The sequence below is a fragment of the Schistocerca piceifrons genome, chromosome 6 (assembly GCF_021461385.2).
Source record: "Schistocerca piceifrons isolate TAMUIC-IGC-003096 chromosome 6, iqSchPice1.1, whole genome shotgun sequence".
Taxonomy (NCBI): domain Eukaryota; kingdom Metazoa; phylum Arthropoda; class Insecta; order Orthoptera; family Acrididae; genus Schistocerca; species Schistocerca piceifrons.
This window is the reverse complement of record NC_060143.1, coordinates 234945232-234972455: the sequence shown is the minus strand read 5'-3', so window position 1 is coordinate 234972455 and position 27224 is coordinate 234945232. Positions and strand designations below refer to the sequence as shown.

General features: G+C 37.8%; 1 protein-coding gene across 2 annotated transcripts in view; it reads left to right on the top strand.

Moving 5' to 3' along the window:
- LOC124803049 (NF-kappa-B inhibitor-interacting Ras-like protein 2) overlaps positions 1 to 27224 on the top strand; it is a 75051-nt gene that overhangs the window by 13306 nt on the left and 34521 nt on the right. Inside the window, exons 2-3 of one of the 2 annotated variants that reach the window (XM_047264170.1) lie at positions 18747 to 18889; positions 26579 to 26695. In XM_047264170.1, coding sequence (XP_047120126.1) covers positions 18791 to 18889; positions 26579 to 26695 — 216 coding nt within the window. In that variant the 5' untranslated portion in view covers positions 18747 to 18790. The remainder of the gene's footprint in view (positions 1 to 18746; positions 18890 to 26578; positions 26696 to 27224) is intronic. The other variant, XM_047264171.1, reaches the window with a different exon arrangement.

Sequence of the window (27224 nt, the reverse complement as noted above, 5' to 3'; positions counted from 1 at the left end):
AGCAGCCTCTGGTTTTTTCAACTTATGTAGGGCCCATCTCCTTAAATTCCTACCTTTTTGCAATTTCTTCACTTTTAATCTACATTTTATAACAAATAAATTGTGGTCAGAGTCCACATTTGCCCATGGAAATATCTTACAGTTTAAATTCTTGTTCTGAAATCTCTGTTTCACCATTATATAATCAATATGAAACCTTCTGGTGTCCCCAGGTCTCTTCCATGTTTGAGATAGGACATAACATTAAAAAAAAAAAAAATCAATTTTTCAAAAATATGTTCATTTTTAGTGCACATCTTTCTTAGAGTTTAATATATTATTTGGTCTTCAAGTGTGCCAAAGTGCAGTACCACACGTCTTCACTCAGCATCCTTCTATCTCACGTCTCTGCAGTTTGCTCTGTGGAATCCAAATGTGTATATTTTGTAATGGAAGCCATCAAACCTATATTCAGGACAGTGGAAATTAAAATGTCCTGTGGTGCTTCTCCTGCTCCCAGTTGGCCAGTTTGACATCCTATCCCCCTTTTTTTAAAAAAAAAGTTCTCACAATTAATACTGGGTGGAATTATTTGTGACCAGGAGAATAAGAAACCTTCAGAAAATTAGCACTCTTTATTGCCTATTAGCTAATAACTTTCTCTTTTGCATGACATAAAAGTAAATATAGGAAACATAAAACCAGAACAAATATAGGAAACATAAAACTAGAGACAAGCAAGGCAGTACACTTTTATTAACTCCTTAGGTCCCAGCATTTTTTCTGTCTGTAATCTTGCTACAGCTTTACACGACATGCTTTCCTTTCTGTGAAAGAATCTCATGAAAGTTCGTCAAATGTTTTACTACAAGAGAAATCAAAACGTAGTTGTCTTATGCTGAAAAAGCTGTTAATACGAATAGTATCCAAGATTGGTTTGGTTTCTCGATTTGATTACGTCTGTTTTGCCACTGCGTGCTAGATAAAATGAAATAGTGTTTTTTAATATTTCAGCATTTGTAACACACACTAAATGAGAAAGACTGTTTTAGCCCAAATGGTCATTTTTATGTACTTTATTGGCATAAATAACACAACAGAATATAATTCATGAAATACCAATATCAAATGCCTATTAGGCCTACTACAAGCAAAAAGTTTCGCATTTCATTCACATGTTCCAGTTTATCAAGCATGTGATTGAAAAGCAGCAGTAAGAAACTTTTATATAAATTGTCATATTCTTCCATATAATGTGTGTGGTGTCCCTGTATCTTCTCCTTCTTCATTCCAACAAACAATCTTGCCATCACTAAATCTGTAACTATTCCCTCCCCTATTCTCTGCCAGAATCACATGTTCAGTTATCCTGTGTTTATTCTCCGGTTAGGCATTATTGCATGTTCATACAATGCGCTTTTCATGCTATTCTGAGAATAGAACATAACGCTGCTGCTAACTGGGAAGTGTACAACTGGTAGTGTAGCGGTATGGCAAAAGTTTTCTGCCAAATTTCATTTTCTTGGATACACTGAGAAGATAACATGTAATCTTTCTTAACTGTTATTCCTGTGAGTTGTTTATTTCCACTCTGGTAGTCTGAATCTATGGATTTCACTAATAATTATAACAATGCTGATCATTTGCACATCCAGTGAACCACATAAACAAACAGCAATTGGCAGTGACCCATTCGGGTTTATTCGGCTCAGCTCGTAAGCACTGTCCCCTTTTGTCTGCAGGAAAGTACTTTTTATTTCTAAATGTGACAGGGATTCCCCTGGCAAGGACATCATGTACACCATGCATGCATTCAGAAATCAACTTAGAATGTTTTCAAAAATGTTCAGAAACCAACTGGGATGCATTCCAAAATTTTATGAATAATCAATAGACCAAAGTGCCCTGGCTGCTAAGAAGCTTTGTGAAAGAAGGTTTTTTTTCTTCAAGAATATGAATTTGGTGCTCCATGAAATTGCTGCCCGGACTGGTTTGCCCCCTCCACCCCACCCCCAACTCCCTCACCTGTATAGATTCAGGCCTTCTCCCTCACCTGTATAGATCCAGACCTGTCCTAATATACAACTTCTGTCATGATTCTTAAACCAAGTGCTAGTGATGTTAAATGATGCTCTGTGCAAAATTCTACCAGGTGGCTTACTCTTTCATTCCTTTCCCCCAGTCCATAGTTATCAAATATTTCTCCTTCTATTCCTCTTCCTCTGACCAAATTCCAATCCCCATCACAATTAAATTTTCTTCTCCTGTATCGAGTTGAATACTTTATTTTATCTCATCATATGCTCTTTCATCTCTTCATCTGTGGAGCTAGTTGGCATATAAACTTATGCTGCTGCAGCAGATCTTGTGTTCAGTCTGTCTTGGCATTTTCTCACCCCATTTTAGCTTCACGCCTCATGTGATGATTCTTCTAAGTGTATACTTCAGTGCCCAGTGCTTGTCTTCTATCTCACTTTTGTCTGTCAGGCTAAATGTTGTGTCACACATTCTCAACCATGATGACATAGTCACGGATATTGGAGCTGACAGTTCTCCTTTTCTCATTTCATATCTTGTTATGCCATTTTGCTATGAATGAAGGGACTGATACTGAGTAGTGTAGTGGCTCTGAGCACTATGGGACTCAACTGCTGTGGTCATAAGTCCCCTAGAACTTAGAACTACTTAAACCGAACTAACCTAAGGACATCACACACATCCATGCCCAAGGCAGGATTCGAACCTGCGACCGTAGCGGTCGTGCGGTTCCATACTGTAGCGCCTTTAACCGCTCGGCCAGTCAGGCTGGCGGAGTAGTGTAGTCCCTTTAAACTCATCATCATCATCTTCATCTTTTTCCTCAATGGTATATTTTATGGACTGATGTTAGTGCAGTATGGGTGTGGTTAGTGCGCCTCACCACAGGTATTTTACAAAACTGAATGTTCTACAACTGTAGCAGTCTTTCTGCTGACACACCAGTGTGCCGCCCCCCTCCCACTGCCCCCACCCCCAAATTCCCTCTTTCTTTTAGCAGTATAAAAAGTCAAGTCTGTTACTAAATGTCTAGCATCTCCCTTTTAATCTATATCACATAAGCAGTGTGTACCAGATAATAATGAGGAAATGGAAAATTGTGAATTCTAAACCATCCTCTTTCTGGCACCATTTCTCTTCCACCTTTTCGTGTTATTGAAGGGACTGATAACCTTCTAGTTAAGTCCCTTTAAATTATCACTGTCATCATCATCATCATCATCATTGTTGAATCTCCTAGCTAATCTATCAGTAGTCCAATTGCTTTCAAGCTGTCTTTTTTATCATAGAGGAAATATTGGGTTCTGAACATCAGTTTTCTGTTGCTATCAAAGGAAGACTTAACCAAGAAAAACTGTTAAATTGTGAGATGGAATTGCTTGCCAGTAATTATCTCCAGGAGGTGAAATGTGTTGTACTCCCAATAGGGCAATAGACACACACACACACACACACACACACACACACACACACACACTTTAAAGTAAAAGATACACACTACCTAGCTTTTGGAACTAATAGTCCCTTTGTCAGGGACGAAAGAGGGGTAGGTTGGGAATGGTTAAAAAAGTTGGACAGGTCAATCCAACCCCACAGTGAACAAAGGCAGACGAAGATCTATTTGCCCGCCTCCTCCTCATCTTCCCTCCCTCTCCACTGTATGATTAATAGAAGTGTTTCTGTCGTGGACATATATTTAATTGATTTTGGAGTTCTTTTTCTTTACACTTTTTTCTATGCAGTACATAGCATGATATACATTTTGAGAAAAATCTTTGTCACAAATATTACTTTTTCGTAAGATTGAGCTTATCCATTACAGATGTTGAAGAACCTGTGACTGTTTATACAATGTAAATACATAAAACTGTAACCAGTCACTTTTTTGAAATAGTTATTGGTTGCAGTTTTATGTATTTGCATTGAAAAAAACTGTCATGGGTTCTTAAATATCCATAATGGATAAGCTTAATCTGTTGATACCACAGCAGGTAATTAGAACGTGCGAATTTTGGAAATGTAAACTTAAACCAATGAAAACCACGCTTGCAAAACATTTAGCAAAAAGGGTGTCTCAGAAAACCTGACTTCATGTCATCAAGACAGCAAAAGCACAATGTGAAATTATTTGGTTAAAAACTGAAATGAAATCTCTTCACAAAAAGAAAGATCTTCTCAGTTCACAGCTCTACGATATGCACCCAGAGCTAAGCCGTAACGTTATTGCTCATGTATTGATGCTCTTTCTAGACACTGCCAATTTATATGCCAACAAAGAACATAATTGTCATCTCACTTAGACATGAGAAAAAGATAAGCACTGTGATCTCAAAAAATGCATTTAAGTCTGTACTATATGCAACAGGGCGAGCCATACTTTTACATGAAATACAGTATACTGTTGGCCTATCTGAAGGAAATAGCGTCAGGTGGTCACAAGGGGTTTCCTAGGCCATGAGTAAGAGGTACAGTCTCTACTGGACCCCAAATAAAGTCATGAAGTTCACAATTTACTGAAAAAAAATAACGCTGAAAAAGCTTTTCCTCCTTTCACGACATCACACATCCTTACAGTACGCGTGTGTTGATGCTTGATGGCTTGCCTATCTCTGAGGTAACTGAGTTGCGCTGTGGTTCATTAGTCTTTACCGCTAGGTTTCCAGTATTGCTGAACAAGAAAGTGTATGGGGCTCTTTGGTCTCTATCACTCAGAATTGGATGAGGAGGATGGAGGAGAGAGCCATCGCAGGCGATACGGAGCGGCAGAGTAGAGGGGTGTTGGAAGAATCGCCTGTGAAGCTATTTTATTGTATTCAGTTTGCTGTTTATCTGCAATTAAGTTGAAATATATTCAATTAATAAAGTACACAGCCAATCAGTTGGCAATTTTTATTTATTTTTAGACTTGACCCTGGTTTAGATACCCCTAGGGGTACCTTCATCTTTTTCTCAAATAGAACATAAGTCTTTCGATAAATAAATACTACAGAAATATGCTTCAGAAGTAATGAATTAAAGCTTTTAAACAAAGGTGTTGATCACAATATTGCCCCCACACTAAATAAAAACAGTATTAAAGATCTAATAGTGAGCACAAAAATTAAATGCACAACTGCTGAACTAAAACACAGCGAACAAATTGCTGTAGCCCAAAAGGCAAAAATTATTATGAGAAATATTGACCAGAGCAAAATGTGCAGTAAGGTGAATAGTGAACATAGGACATATTGTAACAGACACAAGAAACTTTCGACCCAAAATGCTGTTGTCAGAGCAGGCAAGGACGGCACAGCTATTGTCGTTTATGAATCAGATTATATTAACAAAACTCTTGAATTCTTCAGAAATAATAACATAAAAGAAATAGCATATGATCCTACTCTAAAATTCCTTGATAAAATTTGAAAGTTACTTAAAAACAGCGGCTTCCTGTTAACACCAATAGAAGCAAAACATTGTATAGTGATGAACCCATTGGCACTGAAATTGAGATCACCACCTAAGAGCCATAAATCAGAATATCCTAAACATCCCACTGAGAACTCCATCAATAGTCCAAGCTATAAAATCCCCAGGAAACTTAATGACATCATCCACAAGGTACTTGTATTTGAATATAAGTTTTCAGCCAACAACAATTATGAGCTCAGTGGCAGCATAAAAGATATTCCCATGCCAGCCACAACTAGATTTGCATCTCGTGACATAGTCAACTTATATACAAACATGTGTGCCAAGGAAAAATCAGTATAATAAGAAACGACATACTCAAACATGGAACAATGGGAAGATCTGAAATCTACGAACTTGCAGAGATCCTGGAGCTTATATAATCACACTGCTACTTCATGTTCAACAGGATGTTTGAGATTCAGGAAAATGGATTGCCGTTTGGTAGTGGTCTTGCAGGCTTGCTAGCAGACATATATATTAACAATCTTGGAAACAATTTTTAGATCCTCAACCAAACTGAAAGATCAGCAGTTACAAATCCTATGTTGATTACACTCTTTCTGTTCAATGGAACAACAAAAGAAATAGAAAATATAGCCAAAGAACTTCATAAATTACACCACAAAATTCAATTCACTGTAGAACATGAAACACCAGAAGTCATTAACTATCTTGGTTTAAAAATTTCAAATAAAAATCAAGAACATAACTTTCAAAACCATCAATATTACCATACACAACTCTTCTTGCCATCTAGACCAACATGTAAAAGCATTCTTCAGAACAATGGTTAATCACATGCTTAAAATCCCAATAGACCCAAGTGAAAGACAAAAAGAAACAGAAATTATTAAATTAGTTGCCTCCAGTAATTGGTACAATTTTGCTACTATAGATAAACTAATCAATAGAACAAAATTAAACCAACCAATTGCTGAACAAACACCCACAAACAAGACGACTACATTTGTAAGCTTGTCGCTCCTAGGGAAGATTTTTCACCAAATGGCCAACCTCTTGAGGACATATAACATAAAAATAAACTTCTTCACAGACAATAAAATACAACTAAAATCATATACAGTACCAAAATCACTACACAACAGTATCAGAAGTCAGGTGTATACAAACTCATTTGCAACTCATATCCGAGCTGCTTACTCTTTTAAAACAGGTAATCAATCAGCCAGCTATGCCCCCTTCCCATCCCCCAATCTGACACCCCACCCCCTGTATCCATCTCTTTACCCTAACTACTGTTAAAATAAAGAGATACTTTTATACATATTACCTCTAGACTTTGCCTTTACTAATATTCATATCAACATAAATATACCATCACAGAATAAGACCTGTACTAAATGTCAAAACCCCAGCTGCTAAAATAAAGAGATACTTCTATACATATTACCTTTAGCTGAAGTAAACAGAGTTTGCGTTTACTAATATTCAAGTTCATGTTAATGTAAGAATAGAAATAAGTCAGGAGTTCATTCGAAGCTTGTTCTTATTTTTTAAATATAAAGTTCATGGTCGTACAAACAGCTGCAGTTCATTGCAAATACTATAACTTATTCTTTATTATTTTACACCTGGACATTCAAGTTATTGCCAGTTTTGATTAAAATATTTGATTGTAAATTGACTGTATTATATGTTAACATAAGAATAGAAATATTTGAAGTTTGTTCTTGTAGTAATTTATTTATTTATTTATTTTGGGCATTCATGTTAATACCAATTTTGATTAAAGTATTTGCCCATACATCAACTTTAATATGTTGTTGTTGTAGTGGTCTTCAGTCCTGAGACTGGTTTGATGCAGCTCTCCATGCTAATCTATCCTGTGCAAGCTCCTTCATCTCCCAGTACCTATTGCAACCTACATCCTCCTGAATCTGCTTAGTGTACTCATCTCTTGGTCTCCCTCTATGATTTTTACCCTCCACGCTGCCCTCCAGTGCTAAATTTGTGATCCCTTGATGCCTCAGGACATGTCCTACCAACCGATCCCTTCATCTAGTCAAGTTGTGCCACAAATTTCTCTTCTACCCAATCCTATTCAATACCTCCTCATTAGTTATGTGATCTACCCACCTAATCTTCAACATTCTTCTGTAGCACCACATTTCGAAAGCTTCTATTCTCTTCTTGTCCAAACTATTTATTGTCCATGTTTCACTTCCATACATGGCTACACTCCATACAAATACTTTCAGAAACGACTTCCTGACACTTAAATCAATACTGGATGTTAACAAATTTCTCTTCTTCAGAAACACTTTCCTTGCCATTGCCAGTCTACATTTTATATCCTCTCTACTTCAACCATCATCAGTTATTTTGTTCCCCAAATAGCAAAACTCCTTTACTACTTTAAGAGTCTCATTTCCTAATCTAATTCCCTCAGCGTCACCAGACTTAATTCGACTACATTCCATTATCCTTGTTTTGCTTTTGTTGATGTTCATCTTATATCCTCCTTTCAAGACACTGTCCATTCCGTTCAACTGCTCTTCCAAGTCCTTTGATGTCTCTGACAGAATTACAATGTCATCGGCGAACCTCAAAGTTTTTCTTTCTTCTCCCTGGATTTTAATACCTACTCCAAATTTTTCTTTTGTTTCCTTTATTACTTGCTCAATATACAGATTGAATAACATCGGGGAGAGGCTACATCCCTGTGTCACTCCCTTCCCAACCACTGCTTCCCTTTCATGCCCCTTGACTCTTATAACTGCAATCTGGTTTCTGTACAAATTGTAAATAGCCTTTCGCTCCCTGTATTTTACCCCTGCCATCTTTAGAATTTGAAAGAGAGTATTCCAGTCAACATTGCCGAAAGCTTTCTCTAAGTCTACAAATGCTAGAAACATAGGTTTGCCTTCCCTTAATCTTTCTTCTAAGATAAGTCATAAGGTCAGTATTGCCTCACGTGTTCCAACATTTCTACGGAATCCAAACTCGTCTTCCCCGAGGTCAGCTTCTACCAGTTTTCCCATTCGTCTGTAAATAATTCGTGTTAGTATTTTGCAGCTGTGACTTATTAAACTGATAGTTTGGTAATTTTCACATCTGTCAACATCTGCTTTCTTTGGGATTGGAATTATTATATTCTTCTTGAAGTCTGAGGGTATTTCGCCTGTCTCGTACATCTTGCTCACCAGATGGTAGAGTTTTGTCAGGACTGGCTCTCCCAAGGCCGTCAGTAGTTCTAATGAAATGTTGTCTACTCCCGGGGCCTTGTTTCGACTCAGGTCTTTCAGTTCTCTGTCAAACTCTTCACGCAGTATCATATCTCCCATTTCATCTTCATCTTCATCTTCATCCTCTTCCATTTCCATAATATTGTCCTCAAGTACATCACCCTTGTATAGACCCTCTATATACTCCTTCCACCTTTCTGCTTTCCCCTCTTTGCTTACAACTGGGTTTCCATCCGAGCTCTTGATATTCATACAAGTGGCTCTCTTTTCTCCAAAGGTCTCTTTAATTTTCCTGTAGGCTGTATCTATCTTACCCCTAGTGAGATAAGCCTCTACATCCTTACATCTGTCCTCTAGCCATGCCTGCATAGCCATTTTGCACTTCCTGTCGATCTCATTTTTGAAACGTTTGTATTCCTTTTTGCCTGCTTCGTTTACTGCATTTTTATAATTTCTCCTTTCATCAATTAAATTCAATATCTCTTCTGTTACCCAAGGATTTCTATTAGCCCTCGTCTTTTTACCTACTTGATCCTCTGCTGCCTTCACTACTTCATCCCTCAGAGCTACCCACTCGTCTTCTACTGTATTTCTTTCCCCCATTCCTTTCAATTGTTCCCTTATGCTGTCCCTGAAACTCTGTACAACCTCTGGTTTAGTCAGTTTATCCAGGTCCCATCTCCTTAAATTCCCACCTTTTTACAATTTCTTCAGTTTTAATCTACAGTTCATAACCAATAAATTGTTGTCAGAGTCCACATCTGCCCCTGGAAACGTCCTACAATTTAAAACCTGGTTCCTAAATCTCTGTCTTACCATTATACAGGGTGAGTCACCTAACGTTACCGCTGGATATATTTTGTAAACCACATCAAATACTGACGAACCGATTCCACAGACCGAACAGGAGGAGAGGGACTAGTGTAATTGTTTAATACAAACCATACAAAAATGCATGGAAGTATGTTTTTTAACACAAACCTACGTTTTTTAAATGGAACCCCGTTAGTTTTGTTAGCACATCTGAACATATAAACAAATACGTAATCAGTGCCGTTTGTTGCATTGTAAAATGTTAATTACATCCGGAGATATTGTAACCTAAAGTTAACGCTTGAGTACCACTCTCCGCTGTTCGATCGTGTGTATCGGAGAGCACCGAATTACGTAGGGATCTAAAGGGAACGATGAAGGACCTTAGGTACAGAAGAGACTGGAACAGCACATTAAGTCCACATGCTAACACCTTTTTATTGGTCTTTTTCACTGACGCACATGTACAGTACCATGAGGGGTGAGGTACACGTACACACGTGGTTTCCGTTTTCAATTACGGAGTGGAATAGAGTGTTTCCCGACATGTCAGGCCAATAGATGTTCCATGTGGTGGCCATCATTTGCTGCACACAATTGCAATCTCTGGCGTAATGAATGTCGTACACGCTGCAGTACATCTGGTGTAATGTCGCCGCAGGCTGCCACAATACATTGTTTCATATCCTCTGGGGTTGTAGGCACATCATGGTACACATTCTCCTTTAACGTACCCCACAGAAAGAAGTCCAGAGGTGTAAGATCAGGAGAACGGGCTGGCCAATTTATGCGTCCTCCACGTCCTATGAAACGCCCGTCGAACATCCTGTCAAGGGTCAGCCTAGTGTTAATTGCAGAATGTGCAGGTGCACCATCATGCTGATACCACATACGTTGTTGCGTTTCCAGTGGGACATTTTCGAGCAACGTTGGCAGGTCATTCTGTAGAAACGCGATGTATGTTGCAGTGCTCTCCGATACACACGATCGAACAGCGGAGGTGTGGTACTCAAGCGTCAACTTTAGGTTACAATATCTCCGGATGTAATTAACATTTTACAATGCAACAAACGGCACTGATTACGTATTTTTTTATATGTTCAGATGTGCTAACAAAACTAACGGGGTTCCATTTAAAAAAACGTAGGTTTGTGTTAAAAAACATACTTCCGTGCATTTTTGTATGGTTTGTATTAAACAATTACACTAGCCCCTCCTCTCACGTTGGGTCTGTGGAATCGGTTCGTCAGTATTTGATGTGGTTTACGAAATATATCCAGCGGTAACGTTAGGTGACTCACCCTGTATAATCTGGCCGGCCGAAGTGGCCGTGCGGTTAAAGGCGCTGCAGTCTGGAACCGCAAGATCGCTACGGTCGCAGGTTCGAATCCTGCCTCGGGCATGGATGTTTGTGATGTCCTTAGGTTAGTTAGGTTTAACTAGTTCTAAGTTCTAGGGGACTAATGACCTCCGCAGTTGAGTCCCATAGTGCTCAGAGCAACCCTGTATAATCTAACTGATACCTTTTAGTATCTCCAGGATTCTTCCATGTATACAATCTTCTTTTATGATCCTTGAACCAAGTGTTAGCTATGATTAAGTTATGCTCTGTGCAAAATTCTAGCAGATGGCTTCCTCTTTTCAATTCTTAGCCCCAATCCATATTCACCTACTATGTTTCCTTCTCTCCCTTTTCCTACTCTCGCATTCCAGTCACCCATGGCTATTACATTTTCGTCTCCCTTCACTACCTGAATAATTTCTTTTATCTCATCATACATTTCTTCAATTTCTTCGTCATCTGCAGAGCTAGTTGGCATATAAACTTGTACTACTGTAGTAGGTGTGGGCTTCGTATCTATCTTGGCCACAATAATGCGTTCACTATGCTGTTTGTAGTAGCTTACCCGCATTCCTATTTTCCTATTCATTATTAAACCTACTCCTGCATTACCCCTATTTGATTTTGTGTTTATAACCCTGTAGTCACCTGACCAGAAGTCTTGTTCCTCCTGCCACCGAACTTCACTAATTCCCACTATATCTAACTTTAACCTATCCATTTCCCTTTTTAAATTTTCTAACCTACCTGCCCGATTAAGGGATCTGACATTCCACACTCCGATCCGTAGAATGCCAGTTTTCTTTCTCCTGATAACGACGTCCTCCTGAGTAGTCACCGCCCGGAGATCCGAATGGGGGACTATTTTACCTCCGGAATATTTTACCCTAGAGGACGCCATCATCATTTAACCATACAGTAAAGCTGCATGCCCTTTAATATATGCAAACAAAAACAAATAATATCTCTGTTCAAAGTATGCCTATGCCATATCTTTGTGTGGAGATCTTTGTAACAAGTAACAGTTGTATAGCACATGCTGGAAACTTGCAAAGTTTCGTTATTACAGTATACATGCATTCATGTTCTGTAAAAGTGAGTGATGCGGTACCAACTGTCCTGGCACCAACTGTCCGTAATAATGGAAGCAGACAGATTGATATTAACAACAAAAACCACCCATACTGTCGCAGTAAGTACAAAACTAAATTTTGAATCCAAATCGGCATATAAACAGTTCTCAAGGTGATGCATTAAAGCATTTTCCATCTTTTTTTCACAAAGCCAGTGCCTAGCATTACTCTTTGAAATAGTTATGTAACCAGTACACCCTCTGTAGAAGAGCCTGAAAAGGTTCAAAAACCGATTCATGGACTAAATAACTATTTCAAAAAAGTGATTGGTTGCAATTTTATGTATTTATAGTACTTTTTGCTCTCTTGAGTGGCTATGTGGTTAATTCCCTCCTGTGGAACATGCCTTATATTAAGCACCTTCAGTGCCAAAGGGTTGGGTTTGTGTGGCACAATGATGTTGAGGTCTATCCCAGCAGTAGCATAACTACTGGTAGGGTGATCCAAGCCAGACAGACCTTAGCACAGGGGCCAGTGAAAAGTATCCCACAGCTTATGGAAGGGGGAGGGCTGTGTTTTCCCCAGGGATCTCCTCCAGCAATGGTTGGATATGAGCATCGCTACCACTGATTTCCCGAGCTGGGGACTGGTCAGCACCACCAGATCTCTTCTACCATAAACTCTCTGCATACTTCAGGGACTGTTGTTAAGCATGGTGATGGAGCATAGTGTGTTTTGGAGAACAAGGTCATTGGCTTCACTGTCTGGACTGTGAGGAAGGTACACACAGAAAAGCCTCAACCTCATGGTGTGCTGCTACATGCCGATGGCATGAATGGCTGTTGAGAGTGGGCACCTCTGAGGCACCTGCACACCCCCTACCCTGCCCTCTTACCCCTCACCCCATTTTTCTAAGGGTTGTATAAGGCTTGCTGAGGCATGTGGGGCTCTTCCTGGTTGTCATTTGTTTCCCATTGATGGTTTAGGTGTGTTGTCAGATAGTACTTACAGAGAGAGAGAGAGAGAGAGAGAGAGAGAGAGAGAGAGAGAGGGGGGGGGGGGGTGGAGAGAGGGGGTGTAAACCAGTGGGTAAAATAAGGTTTTTATGGATTTTTTTGTATTGACAATATAAGAGTTCAGTTCAAATTCCTATGATTAATTTATTCAAAACAATCTTACAATACTTAATTAGTGCCTCTTTTCTTCTCCTGCCAGCATTGTATCCATTGACAGAATCTTCTCCATCAACGGTCTTGTTTTGTCAAAATTAAGAAATGATTTGGGAAAGAAAAGATCCGAAAATTAGTGACAATCTATAAATTTCTGCATCCTTCCAAAAAGTGTTTATCGTTATGATTCTACATCAAGCTAATTTTTTTTATCTGGATGTGTAAATGTTATTTAGTTGTGTTTCTTATATTGCAAGAAAAGTTTAAATACTTAAATTCTTGTGACAGTAAATAGCTGCATTTACTAAATGTGATAACACTTTTTAATTTATGTAAAGCTAGCTGTTAACATTTTGTATTTTAATCAGATTTTCATGATAAATATAGTTGGGTTTTGGCATTTCTTTTTTAAAGACTTTTTAATTTTTTTTAACCATATGGCTTTAGTTTTGGGGGTGGGGGCAGGGTGTTTGAGTTAAATTACAACCACACTGACCTAAACCAACCAACAAAAGAGTGCTTGATTGGTCACTCCATCCGGGAATAAGTCTCAGAATTACAATAACAGGGTACTAGTGTGCCCTAACACTTTCTTTGTAATCATGAGAGCAGAGGGGACCTTTGAGAAGGTATACCCTTTCTATATTCGCAAGATGCTGAAGGGTATTGCTGGATCCTTAAAAAGTATTAAATAACTTCATAGTGGAATATTTCTAGTTGAAACTGCCACATCATACCAAGTATCTAAACTTCTGGGATGGAAGGCATGGAGTGACCACCTTCTTGTATTTGTATTGGATAACAAGCGTAACTTCTGTAAAGGCATGATTACCAGCTCCGATATAATGGATATGGATCCTGAAGAGGTATGAGCAGAATAGAAAAATGTGTCATGGAAGTACAGAACCATATGAGAAGAGTCAGTGGCATGTTGGAAAAAACTGCAATATTTCTTCTAACTTTCAACACTCTGGACTTACCTGAACCTAGTCTTACAGGCTATGTCCATCTTAAAAGTTCGACTGTTTGTTCCCAGGCCAATGCGATACTTTAGGTATCAAAGATTTGGTCATACCACTTGGCATGTAATGGGAAGGCTACGTGTGAAAATTTATAGGGTAACCTCACAAATCGGGCGAATCTTGTACACATCCTCTGAAATAAATAAACTGCTCCAGGGATCACTCAGGGTATGGAGCAGTAAGAGGGGTTTTATAGTGAAAAACGAAAAATAAAGGACCCCCTCACCCCTTTCCCGATGAGACCTTGAAGACCACACGATAGTTGTCCAACCACCATGTCATCCTCAGCATTCATCACTGGATGCAGTATGGAGGTGCATGGGGGTAAGCACACTGCACTCTCACCATGGTTGACGTTTTTGACTTTGGAGCCACGACCTCTCCATCAGGTAGTTAGCTCCTCAATTGGAATCATGAGACTGAGTGCACCCCAGTCCATTCTTTACACCCAGGAAAAATCCCAAAATCCCTTGCAGTACTGGGAATTGAACTCAAGTCCACTGCATCACGGTCAGTCGCGTTGGCCACTCGGTTATGGGGGCAGATGAGTTTATAATGAGGAAAGTAAAATTTAGTTGATAAGTCATGAGACCCATACCCTTGTGTAAAGCCAAAAAAGCTTCCAAAGCAATGCAATGTCCAGTGTTTGCTACTTATTTTGCACTGGCCCTTAAAAAGCCAATCACTAGGTGTGATGCCCTTGCACAAACCCAGACCGCAGATTCAAGTACGAGTACATGCACTTCTCAGTATACCTTTGGGGTGGTGGTGGGGTGAGGGGAAGTGGAGGGGGGAGGGAGAAGCTACACTTGGCTCCAAAAATATTTGGAAGCCATCAACAACATGCATGGATTCTAGGCCACATACCACTGCATGCTATCAGAGTCCTCTCTACCCATGCAACCAACTCCTCCCATAAGTAAGGAAAAAAAAAAGACACAAAAAAATTCAAAAAAATGGCAGTAAATCCATTGCAACAGAGAGCAAATAACATTACACAGACATTTTTTATACTCACACTTTTATGGAAATGCTTCAGGTTTCTTTAGCAAAAGCAGTATTTAGTTTATCTTTCTTATAGTAGAAATGAATATAGTGGGGGCCCATAAACAGAAACAGTCTTTACAGGGAACTTTGGTGATATTTCAGAAACAAAATGCAATTTGCCAATATTGCTTTCTAATCCCACATGAAATAGTTTATATGTTCATACTTTAAAGCAAGTAATTCAAATATTAAGTTCAACTAACTTCAGAAAACTGTTGATAGTAATAATAAAAGGAAAATTACTTTTCATATAGGTTCAGTTTGTATGCCTTATCCATTACCTGTGAAGCAGCTATTTTTATGATAACACTACACACTTTGGCACGAAACTTTAGCACATTAGTTAGAAACAGGATACCCGGTTTCTGCATATTTAGGATGGCACCCTACGTTGGTTTCATGATCAGGACAATTTTAAGGTTCAAACACACGTTTATACCACTGGGATTATTATTGAGAAACGTTCACACAAACATACTGGTCCATACTATGATACATATCTGAGTTCCTGAAGTTGGCGGGGCAGTGGCGCAATAGTGGTGGCGAGCACATGGTGGCTATCTGGTCTCACACTCTTGATGTTGAATGCTCTTTATAATGTCTTCTTGGTGATGCATTATCCTTGTTTTAGAGCCATTCCATATAACAAGAGCACCATACGCCACCCAAAACCACATCCGAGGCAATTCCAATATAAATTGGCTATTCAATGCCTCACTTGGCCCCTCAATGTTAACCATACAACAATTAGCCACTGACTTCGTAGCATGCTCGCCCCGTAGCTGCCCAGATTGACTGCCAAATCCACTTTTTAACGTGCGCCAAACCACTTCTGTAGCGGAGGGGATTCCCTACATCTTTTATACTGTACAACACAAGTTTCCTAAGCATGAACCAGCATTCAAACTACAATTTCTCTTGCTGAACATATATATTTTACAAAGTCTCATTATTTTTAAACGTTATTTTAGTTTTCATAATACATGTATTACAAAATTCAGCTTTCTCTCTGACAATTCAATGACCTTCATTAGTAAAGAACAAACACTTCATAGTCAAATACACATAATTACACAGTATAAACTACTTACAATCGATATTGGTGTTACAAGGCATCTTCAAAGACCCAAATAATTTTAAGCCTGATTCAGTACAAGAAAATTTGTACTGCAGATTACATTTTTACAACTCTGTTTTCACTGTAGTTTCATTGTTGATCCCAACAAGGGAATGCCCTCAGTTGTTAAACTGTTTTCTCTGATAGGGCTTTCGAAACGTGCCTTCTGGAACACTATACAAATTATGATATATTATTTATATTGGACTATGATGGTCCTGGAGTGGATTGAAAGGCATCACAGTAAAAGGTTTCTTGTCGGTTATAACTCGCTCAGTAAGCTAGAAGCGGTCCACTAAATGCACCTGGTAGACCAGTTGATTCAGCTCATACATGGCACATTACAGTGGCTCCAACAGGAAGACCAGGAGTGTGGCCTGTTTTGGGTACCTGGATACTTGGGAATACATGGAAATGACTTAGCCAACAAAGCAGCCTAAGAAGCATGTTGGGATGGTGTTGTGTTGATGTGCCATTCCCTTACGCACTGTCATCTCATTATTTGACAGAAGAATAATATATCAGTGGAGGACTGAATGGTTTAGAGATGGCAACAACAAACTGCAGTCACTCAAATCCACCATACAGGTATGATGGACTTCGTGCCATCAAGATTGATTGAAGGAGGTGCTGCTCACCAAACTGTGCATAGGGCATAGCCCTTTAATCCAGGTTTCCCCCTCTGGCAGGAAGGTCCACCATTCCGTGAATTTTATGGTGTGCCACTTTGGTTCAGTATATTTTCGCAACATATGTTTTATATACTGACATTAGTGCAGCCCTTGATTTGGGTGGAAATCTGTCCACCATCCTCGCTGACATTGGCACCAGTTGTAAGGGTTTTGAAATTTTTTGATCTGTCGGGCTCGGGCCACATACCTTAAGTGTTGGGGAGGGGATGGACGTTACTGCATTATAAACAATGATGCCTGTGGGAACAGCTTATATCGTCCTCCTCCCCTCCCCCACTCAAAGAAAATGTAATGCTGACTCCTTGTAAGGACACTGATGATTATACTGTTGAATACTCCACATCCAAAATAATAATAATAATAATAATAATAATAATAAAGGTAGACAATTTAAGAAAATTATTTATAGAATGAGCAGAAACTAGCAAAATACACAAAGCAATCACTTATATAAATACATTGGATACACCATTGCAATTTCATAACCACTTCTACAACCCTTTAGATCACATAACATCAACAGATATGAAGGAAGTAAATTGGAAAAAGAAAACACTACATGCAAGCACCCGTATCATCTAACACAGCCACACATCGATCAAGACGCATCCAACACATGGCTAAGAAAAGTTATTATATGCAGTGAGACGGAAGGATTCACGATTGCAATACAGGATCAAACAGTAAACACCAGATATTACAGCAAGCATATTATCAAAGACCCCAATACCACAACAGATAAATGCAGACTTTGCAAACAACAAATAGAAACAGTAGATCACATCACAAGTGGATGTACAATACTAGCAAATACAGAATACACCAGAAGACATGACAATGTAGCAAAAATAATACATCAACAACTTGCCATACAACATAAACTAATAAAACAACACGTTCCCACATACAAGTATGCACCACAAAATGTACTGGAGAATGATGAATACAAATTATACTGGAACAGAACCATTATAACAGATAAAACAACACCACATGACAAACCTGACATCATACTCACCAATAAAAAGAAGAAATTAATGCAACTAATCGAAATATCCATACCCAATACAACAAATATACAGAAGAAAATGGGAGAAAAAATGGAAAAATACATGCAACTGGCTGAGAAAGTCAAGGACATGTGGCATCAGGATAAATTTGACATTATACCAATTATACTATCAACTACAGGAGTCATACCACACAATATCCACCAGTACATGGACGCAATACAGCTACATCCAAACTTATATATACAACTACAGAAATCTGTAATTATTGATACATGTTCAATTACCCGAAAATTCCTAAATGCTATGTAACATATACTGTACAGTTAAAAGGAAGTCACGCTTGATCAAGGTCCGCGTCACTTTCCATTTTTAACCAGACATAATGTCTGAGAAAGGAAAGAAATAATAATAATAATAATCATCATATTTATTTTTCATTCATTCCTTAATGTCTTGATGCATGTGTAAGATGACTGAAGTGCACAAGGAATCAAAGGCAAATAGATGAAAAGTACATGTACTTTAAAATTCCATTTCAGGCCTTTGCTTTTCAGATGGAAGTTCTGTGAGACAGTGAAATAAAGTTATAGGAGTCTGTGTAAATGTTATTTATTTTAGAGGTAGTTTGCTTTTGTGGCAATAAACATACCTCATTTATGTTAAAAGTAATAGTAGACAAAATATGGAAACTCCAGGTAGGAATATCAACAATGTAGGAAAAGATGGATTGTTACTTTTTTGTTGTTGTTGTTATAAGTAATAGTAGTTTCTTTTCCATTGCAGCATATCGCCAAATCCAAGGTATAGACAAACTAAAGCCAAATCAAATGGGCAAAACAGCTCGGGTTGTGATGTGTGGCTTAAGAAAAGTTGGAAAAACAGCAGTACTTGAACAACTAATTTATGGAAACATTTCAAAATCCACTGTAAGTAATAGAAATTGTCTTTATTTGCTTTAATAAAATTTTTGACACATGAGACAAATATTAGAATGTATTAAACACTTTAAAAGATAAATGAATTGTGGATTTTTACTTAGCCCACTGGTGTATATCAGTTATATGAATAATGTGGCATACATTAAAACCATTCATTTATATTTGTGGGAGGGGAAAAAAAAGACAAACAGCTGTGTTGTTCAAAAATGGTTCAAATGGCTCTGAGCACTATGGGACTTAACATCTATGGTCATCAGTCCCCTAGAACTTAGAATTACTTAAACCTAACTAACCTATGGACATCACACAACACCCAGTCATCACGAGGCAGAGAAAATCTCTGACCCCACCGGGAATTGAACCTGGGAACCCGGGCGCGGGAAGCGAGAACGCTACCGCACGACCACGAGCTGCGGTCAGCTGTGTTGTGGAGAACATCACTTTGAAATTAGGGGCATTTACCGACATTGAGAATTAACACATTTACACAAATAATTTTTTTATGTTAAATAGGATAATGGAAGATATGGATGGAATACAAACAGTAACATAGAAAAATTAAACATTCATTGTGTAGAGACAGTGTTCAGTAGTTGATAGATACAGTCTCGGAGTTTAACACTCCTACTCAGCATTTGAAATGCATACGTATTCATAGCACACACTCATTGCATTAGCCTCTTGCACTATGTGTACTCTGAAGAAAAACACAAGTTCAAAAGTTAAAATGTAGTGAGCAAAGTGTTTTTGTGCAATAAACATACCTCATTTATGTTAAAAGCAATAGTAGACAAATAATGGAAATGCCAGGTAGGAATATCAACAATGTAGTCTTTCCTCCACACAGTGAATAGCTGTTGCTTTTTGTCCAGTTGTCAGTGTATGATGGAGATAATTATCATGGTGTCATAACAACACTGTAATGAGCGACGTGGAACATTAGTTAAGACACCAGATTAGTTTTCAGAATTCCCCCTCTGGCCTCTCTGATTTAGGTTAACTGTTTAACACTAGGATTTTTTTTAAAGATGTGTAACTGATTTCATTTTTCCTTCTTTTCAATAAAATATTAACCCATAATCTCCCTCCCTTATTACCACAGTCCCTCTCATATGTTAGGTTGTCCTTTTCATGTCGTTTAAAAAAATTCTGTATAGTGTGTGAGAAACAGAATGGGAGAAAAGTGAAGAAAATTAAGTGAAGCTCAGAGGAAATAGTTCCACAGTCCCTTAACAAAGTGTTTTACAAACTAGCAGAATATGTGTGAATGGAAAATTGATCATACAAATAGCTGAGTCCTTCTAACATAGAACTTAAAAAACAAACGTCTTTGGAAAGTGCAATCAAAATAAAAATACATAAAAGGTAGTAAAAAAGTGATCCACATTGCTGTTCCACTCATTCAGCAATTGTAATGATTTATAATATAATGTGTAAATTAAACACACTGGTGCACTAATTAACTATCTGTGTCAAATCTACTACTGCAGGCCCAGAAAGAACTTTGGCCTGTTGTGCCATAAACCAGCTGTATGTGTTGGAGTTGGAAGCATTGATCTTCAACAGTTCCAGCGATGACAATCTTCTCAGTTAGGTCTAATTGTGAAGATGCTACCACTGAGATGTGGTGAGGTGTTCCAGTTGGTCTTGAAGATCTGGACCTTACAATGGAAATTCACTAGGGTTGGGATCAACGTTTTGGAGCCAATAGGAGGTTACCAGAGGGGGCACCTAATTTTTGAAACCATCCATACAGTTGGTTAGGTTAGGGTCTCAGATATGACACCCTTTAGCCATTCACCTTGTTGGGCTTTCATTTACGAGAAATCAATGAAAATGTGTTTTTCGTGATCCAGTGCAGCCTTGAAATTAATACAAACTTCCCAAATGGCATTACAGCATATCGTTTAAGTTGTTTAGCTGGTGCACTGAAGTTTACCAACATGAATGCCATCAGGTACCATAATTTATTTTTTAATTTTTATTTAGATAACTGCAACAATGTTTGTTCAGTTAATTGATGTGGGTATATTATTTTTATTTCTAACCTTCGCCGTGTCACTTTAATCGTTGTATTAACTTTTTTATATGATGTCATTTTTTTGTCCTTTTATTTTTTCCATTTTGAAACTTGTTCATGTAATTTTACACTTTGTTATATATTTTCATCGTTTTAATTTCCTCTGCGTCCTCATTTTATTTATTTATTTTTTGTTCATGTTATTGCTGTCATTATTTCAAGTATCTGTTTTGCTTGAATTCCATTTTATTTGTAATTCCTTCTTTCATTTAAATCTTGGTATGTATCATTATAGCTGTAATAGGTATTTTAAAATTACTATTGGCAGTAAGATATTTTTTTTTTTGTGTCACAACAGGTATGTAGAATTTGGGTTGATGTTTGATCTCTCCAGTGGGATGAAAATAATTGGTGGATTTCCCATTAATCATTACAAATCAGTTTTTCATTTGAGGAGCTTCTTTGCAAGTGAGGCATTTTAATGTATGACAACACAAATCCATCAGCCAGTGAAAGTCGTGATGAAAGAGTGGAGGAATTCAGTGAACAAGCAAGGAGAACATATTTCAATACCGTACACTAGGTGTTATTTATTTACAGAGATAGAGCTCTCATATCTAAAAACACTCCTGATTTGATAAATTCAGAAACAATAATGATGGGCAAATGAATCACAGAGGCAACAATTTGACTCGTGAAGGAGTGTATTTTTATTCACAGTGAAGATGTCGTTTTAAACACAGAGATTGACGAAGAGAGACTGTATGATGAGGTATGTTGTTACATACGACAATCTATTGGTTTTCTGTTTTTTTTTTCCTTTTGATGCTAAAATGAAAAATATATTCATTGCAGTGTACTGTTGACAATGAAGAGTGGATGAATATTTTAAACTGTTGCAATTTTGAAGCACTTTGATCAAATTACATTTTGTTAACATACAAAGCAAGAGCAGTTGCCTTTACTGAAGACCATCCCAGTTATTCTTTGAAGAACCAACAAGGAAGTGGTTTCTCCTGTATATGAAGAACTGAATATTTGAAGAAATGGAAAGAAGCAAGGAGGAACAAAAATCACGTAGCTGTGCATGATAGATTCTGAAATATTCGAAAAATTTAAGGAAGCTCGGTTGTGCCTCGAACAAATGACAGCTTGTACCCTCCAACAGTGGCTGATGGCTATCACTTTTCCTTATTTATAAGAAAACTTTTAGCTTTTTGCAAGTGGGAAGTGGGTGAAAATTTTAAAATGGGATGTGGAGTCCATCAAAGAAAATTGGTCAGCTTCATTAGCAGAATGATGTCGGAAAACTTGAAGAAACTATTGAAGCAGCAAAGCCGTCTCAGAAACAAATTGTATTGATAATGGGTGAGTAAAATCAAAAATTTGTCATTAAAACTGATCAAATGGGGTGCAGTTACCGATCAGTGTACAAGGTGTGTTTTTTAAGTAAGTACCATTTTGCCACACCGCTGCCACAGTGCTGTGGTCGGCGTTCTGTGCATGCGCACTGGGTACCTACATCTGTTGTCTACGCGCTGACGCCATTGCAGTCTGATTCTTCCTTGTTTACATTGTGCACTGAGTGTTTGAGATGCATCCGATAATTGTGAGTCTCGCCAGCTGTGAAGTACGGGCTGTTATAAGGTTTCTTAGTGCTAAAGGCGTAAAAGCGAACGATGTTTCGTGAGATCTGTGCAGTTTACGGAGAAAACATTATGAGTGATGGAATGGTAAGAAAGTGGGTGAGAGCATTTACGGATGGCCGCACAAATGTGCATGATGAACAACGAAGTGGGCATCCTTCGTTCGTTAATGAAAGTTTGGTGCAGGAAGTAGACAATAAGGTGAGAGAAAACAGATGCTTTATGATTTCCTCCTTGCGGGATGACATTCCCAATGTTTCTCGTTGTGTTTTGTATGGCATTGTGACCGAGCACTTGAATTACTGAAAATTGTGTGCACGTTGGGTACCAAAAATGTTGACGGATGTGCACAAAACCAAACGTTTAAACAGTGCATTGGCTTTCCTTGAGCGGTACCACAACGACTGATGATTTCTTAAGGCAAATCGTTACGGGCGATGAAACATCGGTGGTCTGTGTCACACCAGAATCAAAGCAACAGTCCGTGGAATGGCGGCATTCAGATTCACCCAGAAAAGTGAAGTTTAAGCAAACAATTTCTGCCTGGAAAATCATGTGCACAGGTTTTTGGGACAGAAAAGGAGTATTGCTTTTGGAATTTCTGCCTTGTAATGAGACAATCAATGCAGCAGCTTACTGTAAGACATTGCACAATCCGCGCCATTCAGTTCAGAACAAAAGACGTGGCAAGTTGAGCAAGGGCATCATTTTGCTGCAAGACAATGCCTGTCTGCATGTGGCGAATCAGACCAAAGATCTTATCACATCTTTTTGATGGGAAACTATAGATCATCCTCAGTACAGCCCCAATCTTGCGCCCAGTGACTACCATCTGTTCCTGCACTTGAAGAAACACCTGGGTGGCCAGCGTCTTCAAGACAATGACAGAGTCAAAACATTGGTGATGCAGTGGTTAACAAGTCAGGCAGCAGACTTCTGTGAGGAAGGTATTCAAAAACTGGCACAACATTGTGCCAAGTGCCTCAATATTGACGGAAAATATGTAAAAAAGTAGATTAAGGTACAGGCTTTCATGGAAAATAAAATTATTGAGATATCTTAGCACGTCTTTTTTTAATTTCAAAACGGTGCTTACTTAAAAAACACGCCTCATATATTCGCTCACTGACTTTCAGGGATAAAAAATCATTTTCGTGGAAAAGAAAAAACAACACATTCATATACCGTGCATTATGTTTTGTCATTCGCCAAAGAATTACTGCCTACGTATGAAGGAAATCTGGAATAAATTTGGACCAAGCGATGCAAAAGAAATTGAATGCTTGGAGTCAAACGGAAATGTAGTCATCACATGAATTCTGAAAAATTAACAAAAGAAATGAACGCAAAATATTTTGAATCCATACAAAAATTATTCATCGATTAAAATGATTTTTGTTGTTTGTAGATTCGTGAAATGGTCAGATTGACAATATATTATGTGATGAAGTATTTATAAATAGTGATGGAAAACCTTGAAATAAATGTGATATTGCTAAACGTGAAGACACAATTAAAATCCATTCATTTGTTCATTATATTCTGTAGTATGTAATTTTGTGTGGTATGGCTGGTCTGAATCAAAATTGTGTACGGAAGGGCGGTATTTCATAATGTTAATGAAGTGTGCATGTCTCTAAATTTGTTAAAGGTAGTGAGGTAGCATTTATATTTTATTCATGTTGTGAGAAAATAAACATTTTAAATATTTGTATGACGATAAACATAAAATAAAGGTACTATTGTAACAAAAACAGATTTTAGTGACCATTGCACAACCAATATCAGTAGGTTATTTATTAATAGAGAAGTCGAATTTTTAAATGTTTAAGTAGTAGAATAGATAAATAAAAATCACAAGGGGCAAACTACCAAATGAAAAAAGAATAAAGGATGAAGAAAAACAAGAGCAAATGAAAGAATTAATATGATGATTAAAATGATGTGGCAAAGGATTAGAAATGGAAAAAATGTATTTCAACCAATTAAATGAACAAAAATAATGTTCAGTTATGTCAATAATTTTTATAAAGGTATATGGCAACTGATGGGACTCAAACCCACAACCTTCAGCACCACCAGCTAGATAATTTGACCACTTTGGTATGTTGCCACTTATGAAATCACTTGTTATTTTTAAGGCTCTAGTGGATCACGAGGACTTATATTCAGTGATTACTTGCAAACAAAGGCTCATCAGGATGAATGGCTGCAGGGTGTGCTATATGGTGGAACAGTATTAACGTGTTTACATCGTTTCAAATGGTTGGTGACTCACCATGAAATGAAGTCTCGTACTTTGAAATTGCTTTAATTGGTGATTTCATAGTTCAATAACAGACTCAAAACCATTGATTTAAATGTGAGAGCTTTTCACTTATATTTATATTAACACACCAGTTCACAATTAATCTTGTAATATTATTAATTGTTTGACAGTCCACTTTCTTTTGCAACACTGCTACTAAAACAAGTTAGATACCAGCCACAGCATGTTTAAATAGTGACAATTTGTCAAAAACTGATCCCCTTCTTGATGTCAGATGTATGGTGACCATGGATTCGAAAGAAATTCACATGAGATATTTAGACATATCTATACCTAGGATGTTCGTGAGTGGGTGGCTAAACATGAACTTTTACCCTATGGCACAGACTTGATACTAAGATGTTAACCAGTTGAGTTCCAGGTGCAAACTCTGACAAATTAGTGTTAATTGGGTGACTTATAACTGCAAACTTTCCATTCAGAGCTCAACGCTTACACAAATGTGCTAACATGTGAGTGCTAACCTCGAACTACCAACTTGTTGTTTAGTGACTATATGTAATGACAGGTGTATGGATAATTAATAAAGTCAGTAACTACATTTTACTTTATAGTGATACAGGGACATAATTTAATAATGGTCTCATTCTGTTGCATTTTGTTTAACTGTTTGTTAGATGCCTGTAAAAGTAATTAAATTGGATGGTTTATTTGGTTGTATACCTAAGGGATTATTTACCAACTTTCCTGTAAAATTATCTAGTTCATAATTTCATTAATTTATTTACTTTCTTAAATAGGGTCATATTTGGGTAACCAAATGTACCATTTGATTCACAAAAGTTATGGCAACAAAAGTGTAACATCATACGTGTGAATTAAATAAGCGTACAAGTTCAAATAACAGAAGTAATTTCAGATGGGACAAAACTTTAGTGGACTTCAATTAATAACTTTTTAACTAATGACTTCGATAAAAAGTAAACTGTTTATTGGAAAGAGTGACGTTAGGGCTGTCCAGTAAGCTAGTTCTTTCTTGTGTGTGGACCGTTATTAGTTAACATTTTTACGATCACATGGCATGGGAACACAGTCATCTACCAATTTCTTGTGCTACAAAAGGTTTCCAGTAAAACTAGGTAGACCATTTGAATCAGCATAACTTAACTGAACTATTGAATTATACGTTTTAAAGGAATATGGTCTAAATAAAGATTTCAACATTTTCAACAGTGGAAACTCTAGGTTGGAATATCAACAATATAAGGAAAAGGTAGATTACTACTCGCTATAAATGTGACACATTGAGTTTTGCAAACAGGCACAACGAAAAGACAGTTACACATTTAGCTTTCCGCCATAGCCTTCTTCAGTAAAGGAAACACACACACACACACACACACACACACACACACACACACACAAATCACCATCTATGGCATGTTAACTAGTATACTGTAGGGAAAAAGAAAACAAAATTATGTAAGGAGTAGAATGGTAGCAAAGGGAGTAATTCTATCTTGCTACATTTCAGTGGGATGCTAGCATACTTCACTGTAAAGGTGTTTTCTAAAATTCTATCCCAGTGCTGAGGAACAATTTATATGTGTGACATTTTCAAAATGTTTCTTGTACCTCTGTCATAATTGCTTATTGATTAGCAGTATAGTTGTCACACTGAGTGAAATGTGTGGGTTGACATGAGGACATTTGTCAAATGAAAGACTGTGGTCTTCCTCCAGCTTGATATACTTGTGTTCCTGCGGAAGGAGACGCGTCTCATATCCTGCCCGACTATCTCAAGGCAGCCTGTAAAATTTGTATGGTTAAAAGGAAAACAAGAAGAAGAAGGCATGCAAGTAAGTGGACTTGCAGTTTTCTCCTAAGTACACGTTTTACACACCTGAAGAATGATGTTGGTACATTGTTATAGATTATGGCTAGCTTAATTTGAAGACAGGTTGTAAACATAGTACACACACCAAAAAAAGTTTTACATCACCTTGATTCCGAGAGTTCCAGAACCTGTACAGAAAATTGGAATAGAGAGCAACATAAACACCATTTCCACCCTTTTTTTTGCTCATGAAAACCACACATTGCATGTTGTACCACCATACATTGAGACCTACAGAGGTGATGGTCCAGATTGCTGTACACACTGGTACCTCTAATACCCAGCAGCATGTCCTCTTGCATTGATGCATGCCTGTATTCGTTGTGGCATACTATCGACAAGTTCATAAAGGCAGTGTTGGTCCAGATTGCCCCACTCCTCAACGATGATTCAGTGTAGATCCCTCAGAGTGGTTGGTGGGTTACGTCATCCATAACAGCCCTTTTCAATCTATCCCAGGCATGTTCGATAGGGTTCATATCTGGAGAACA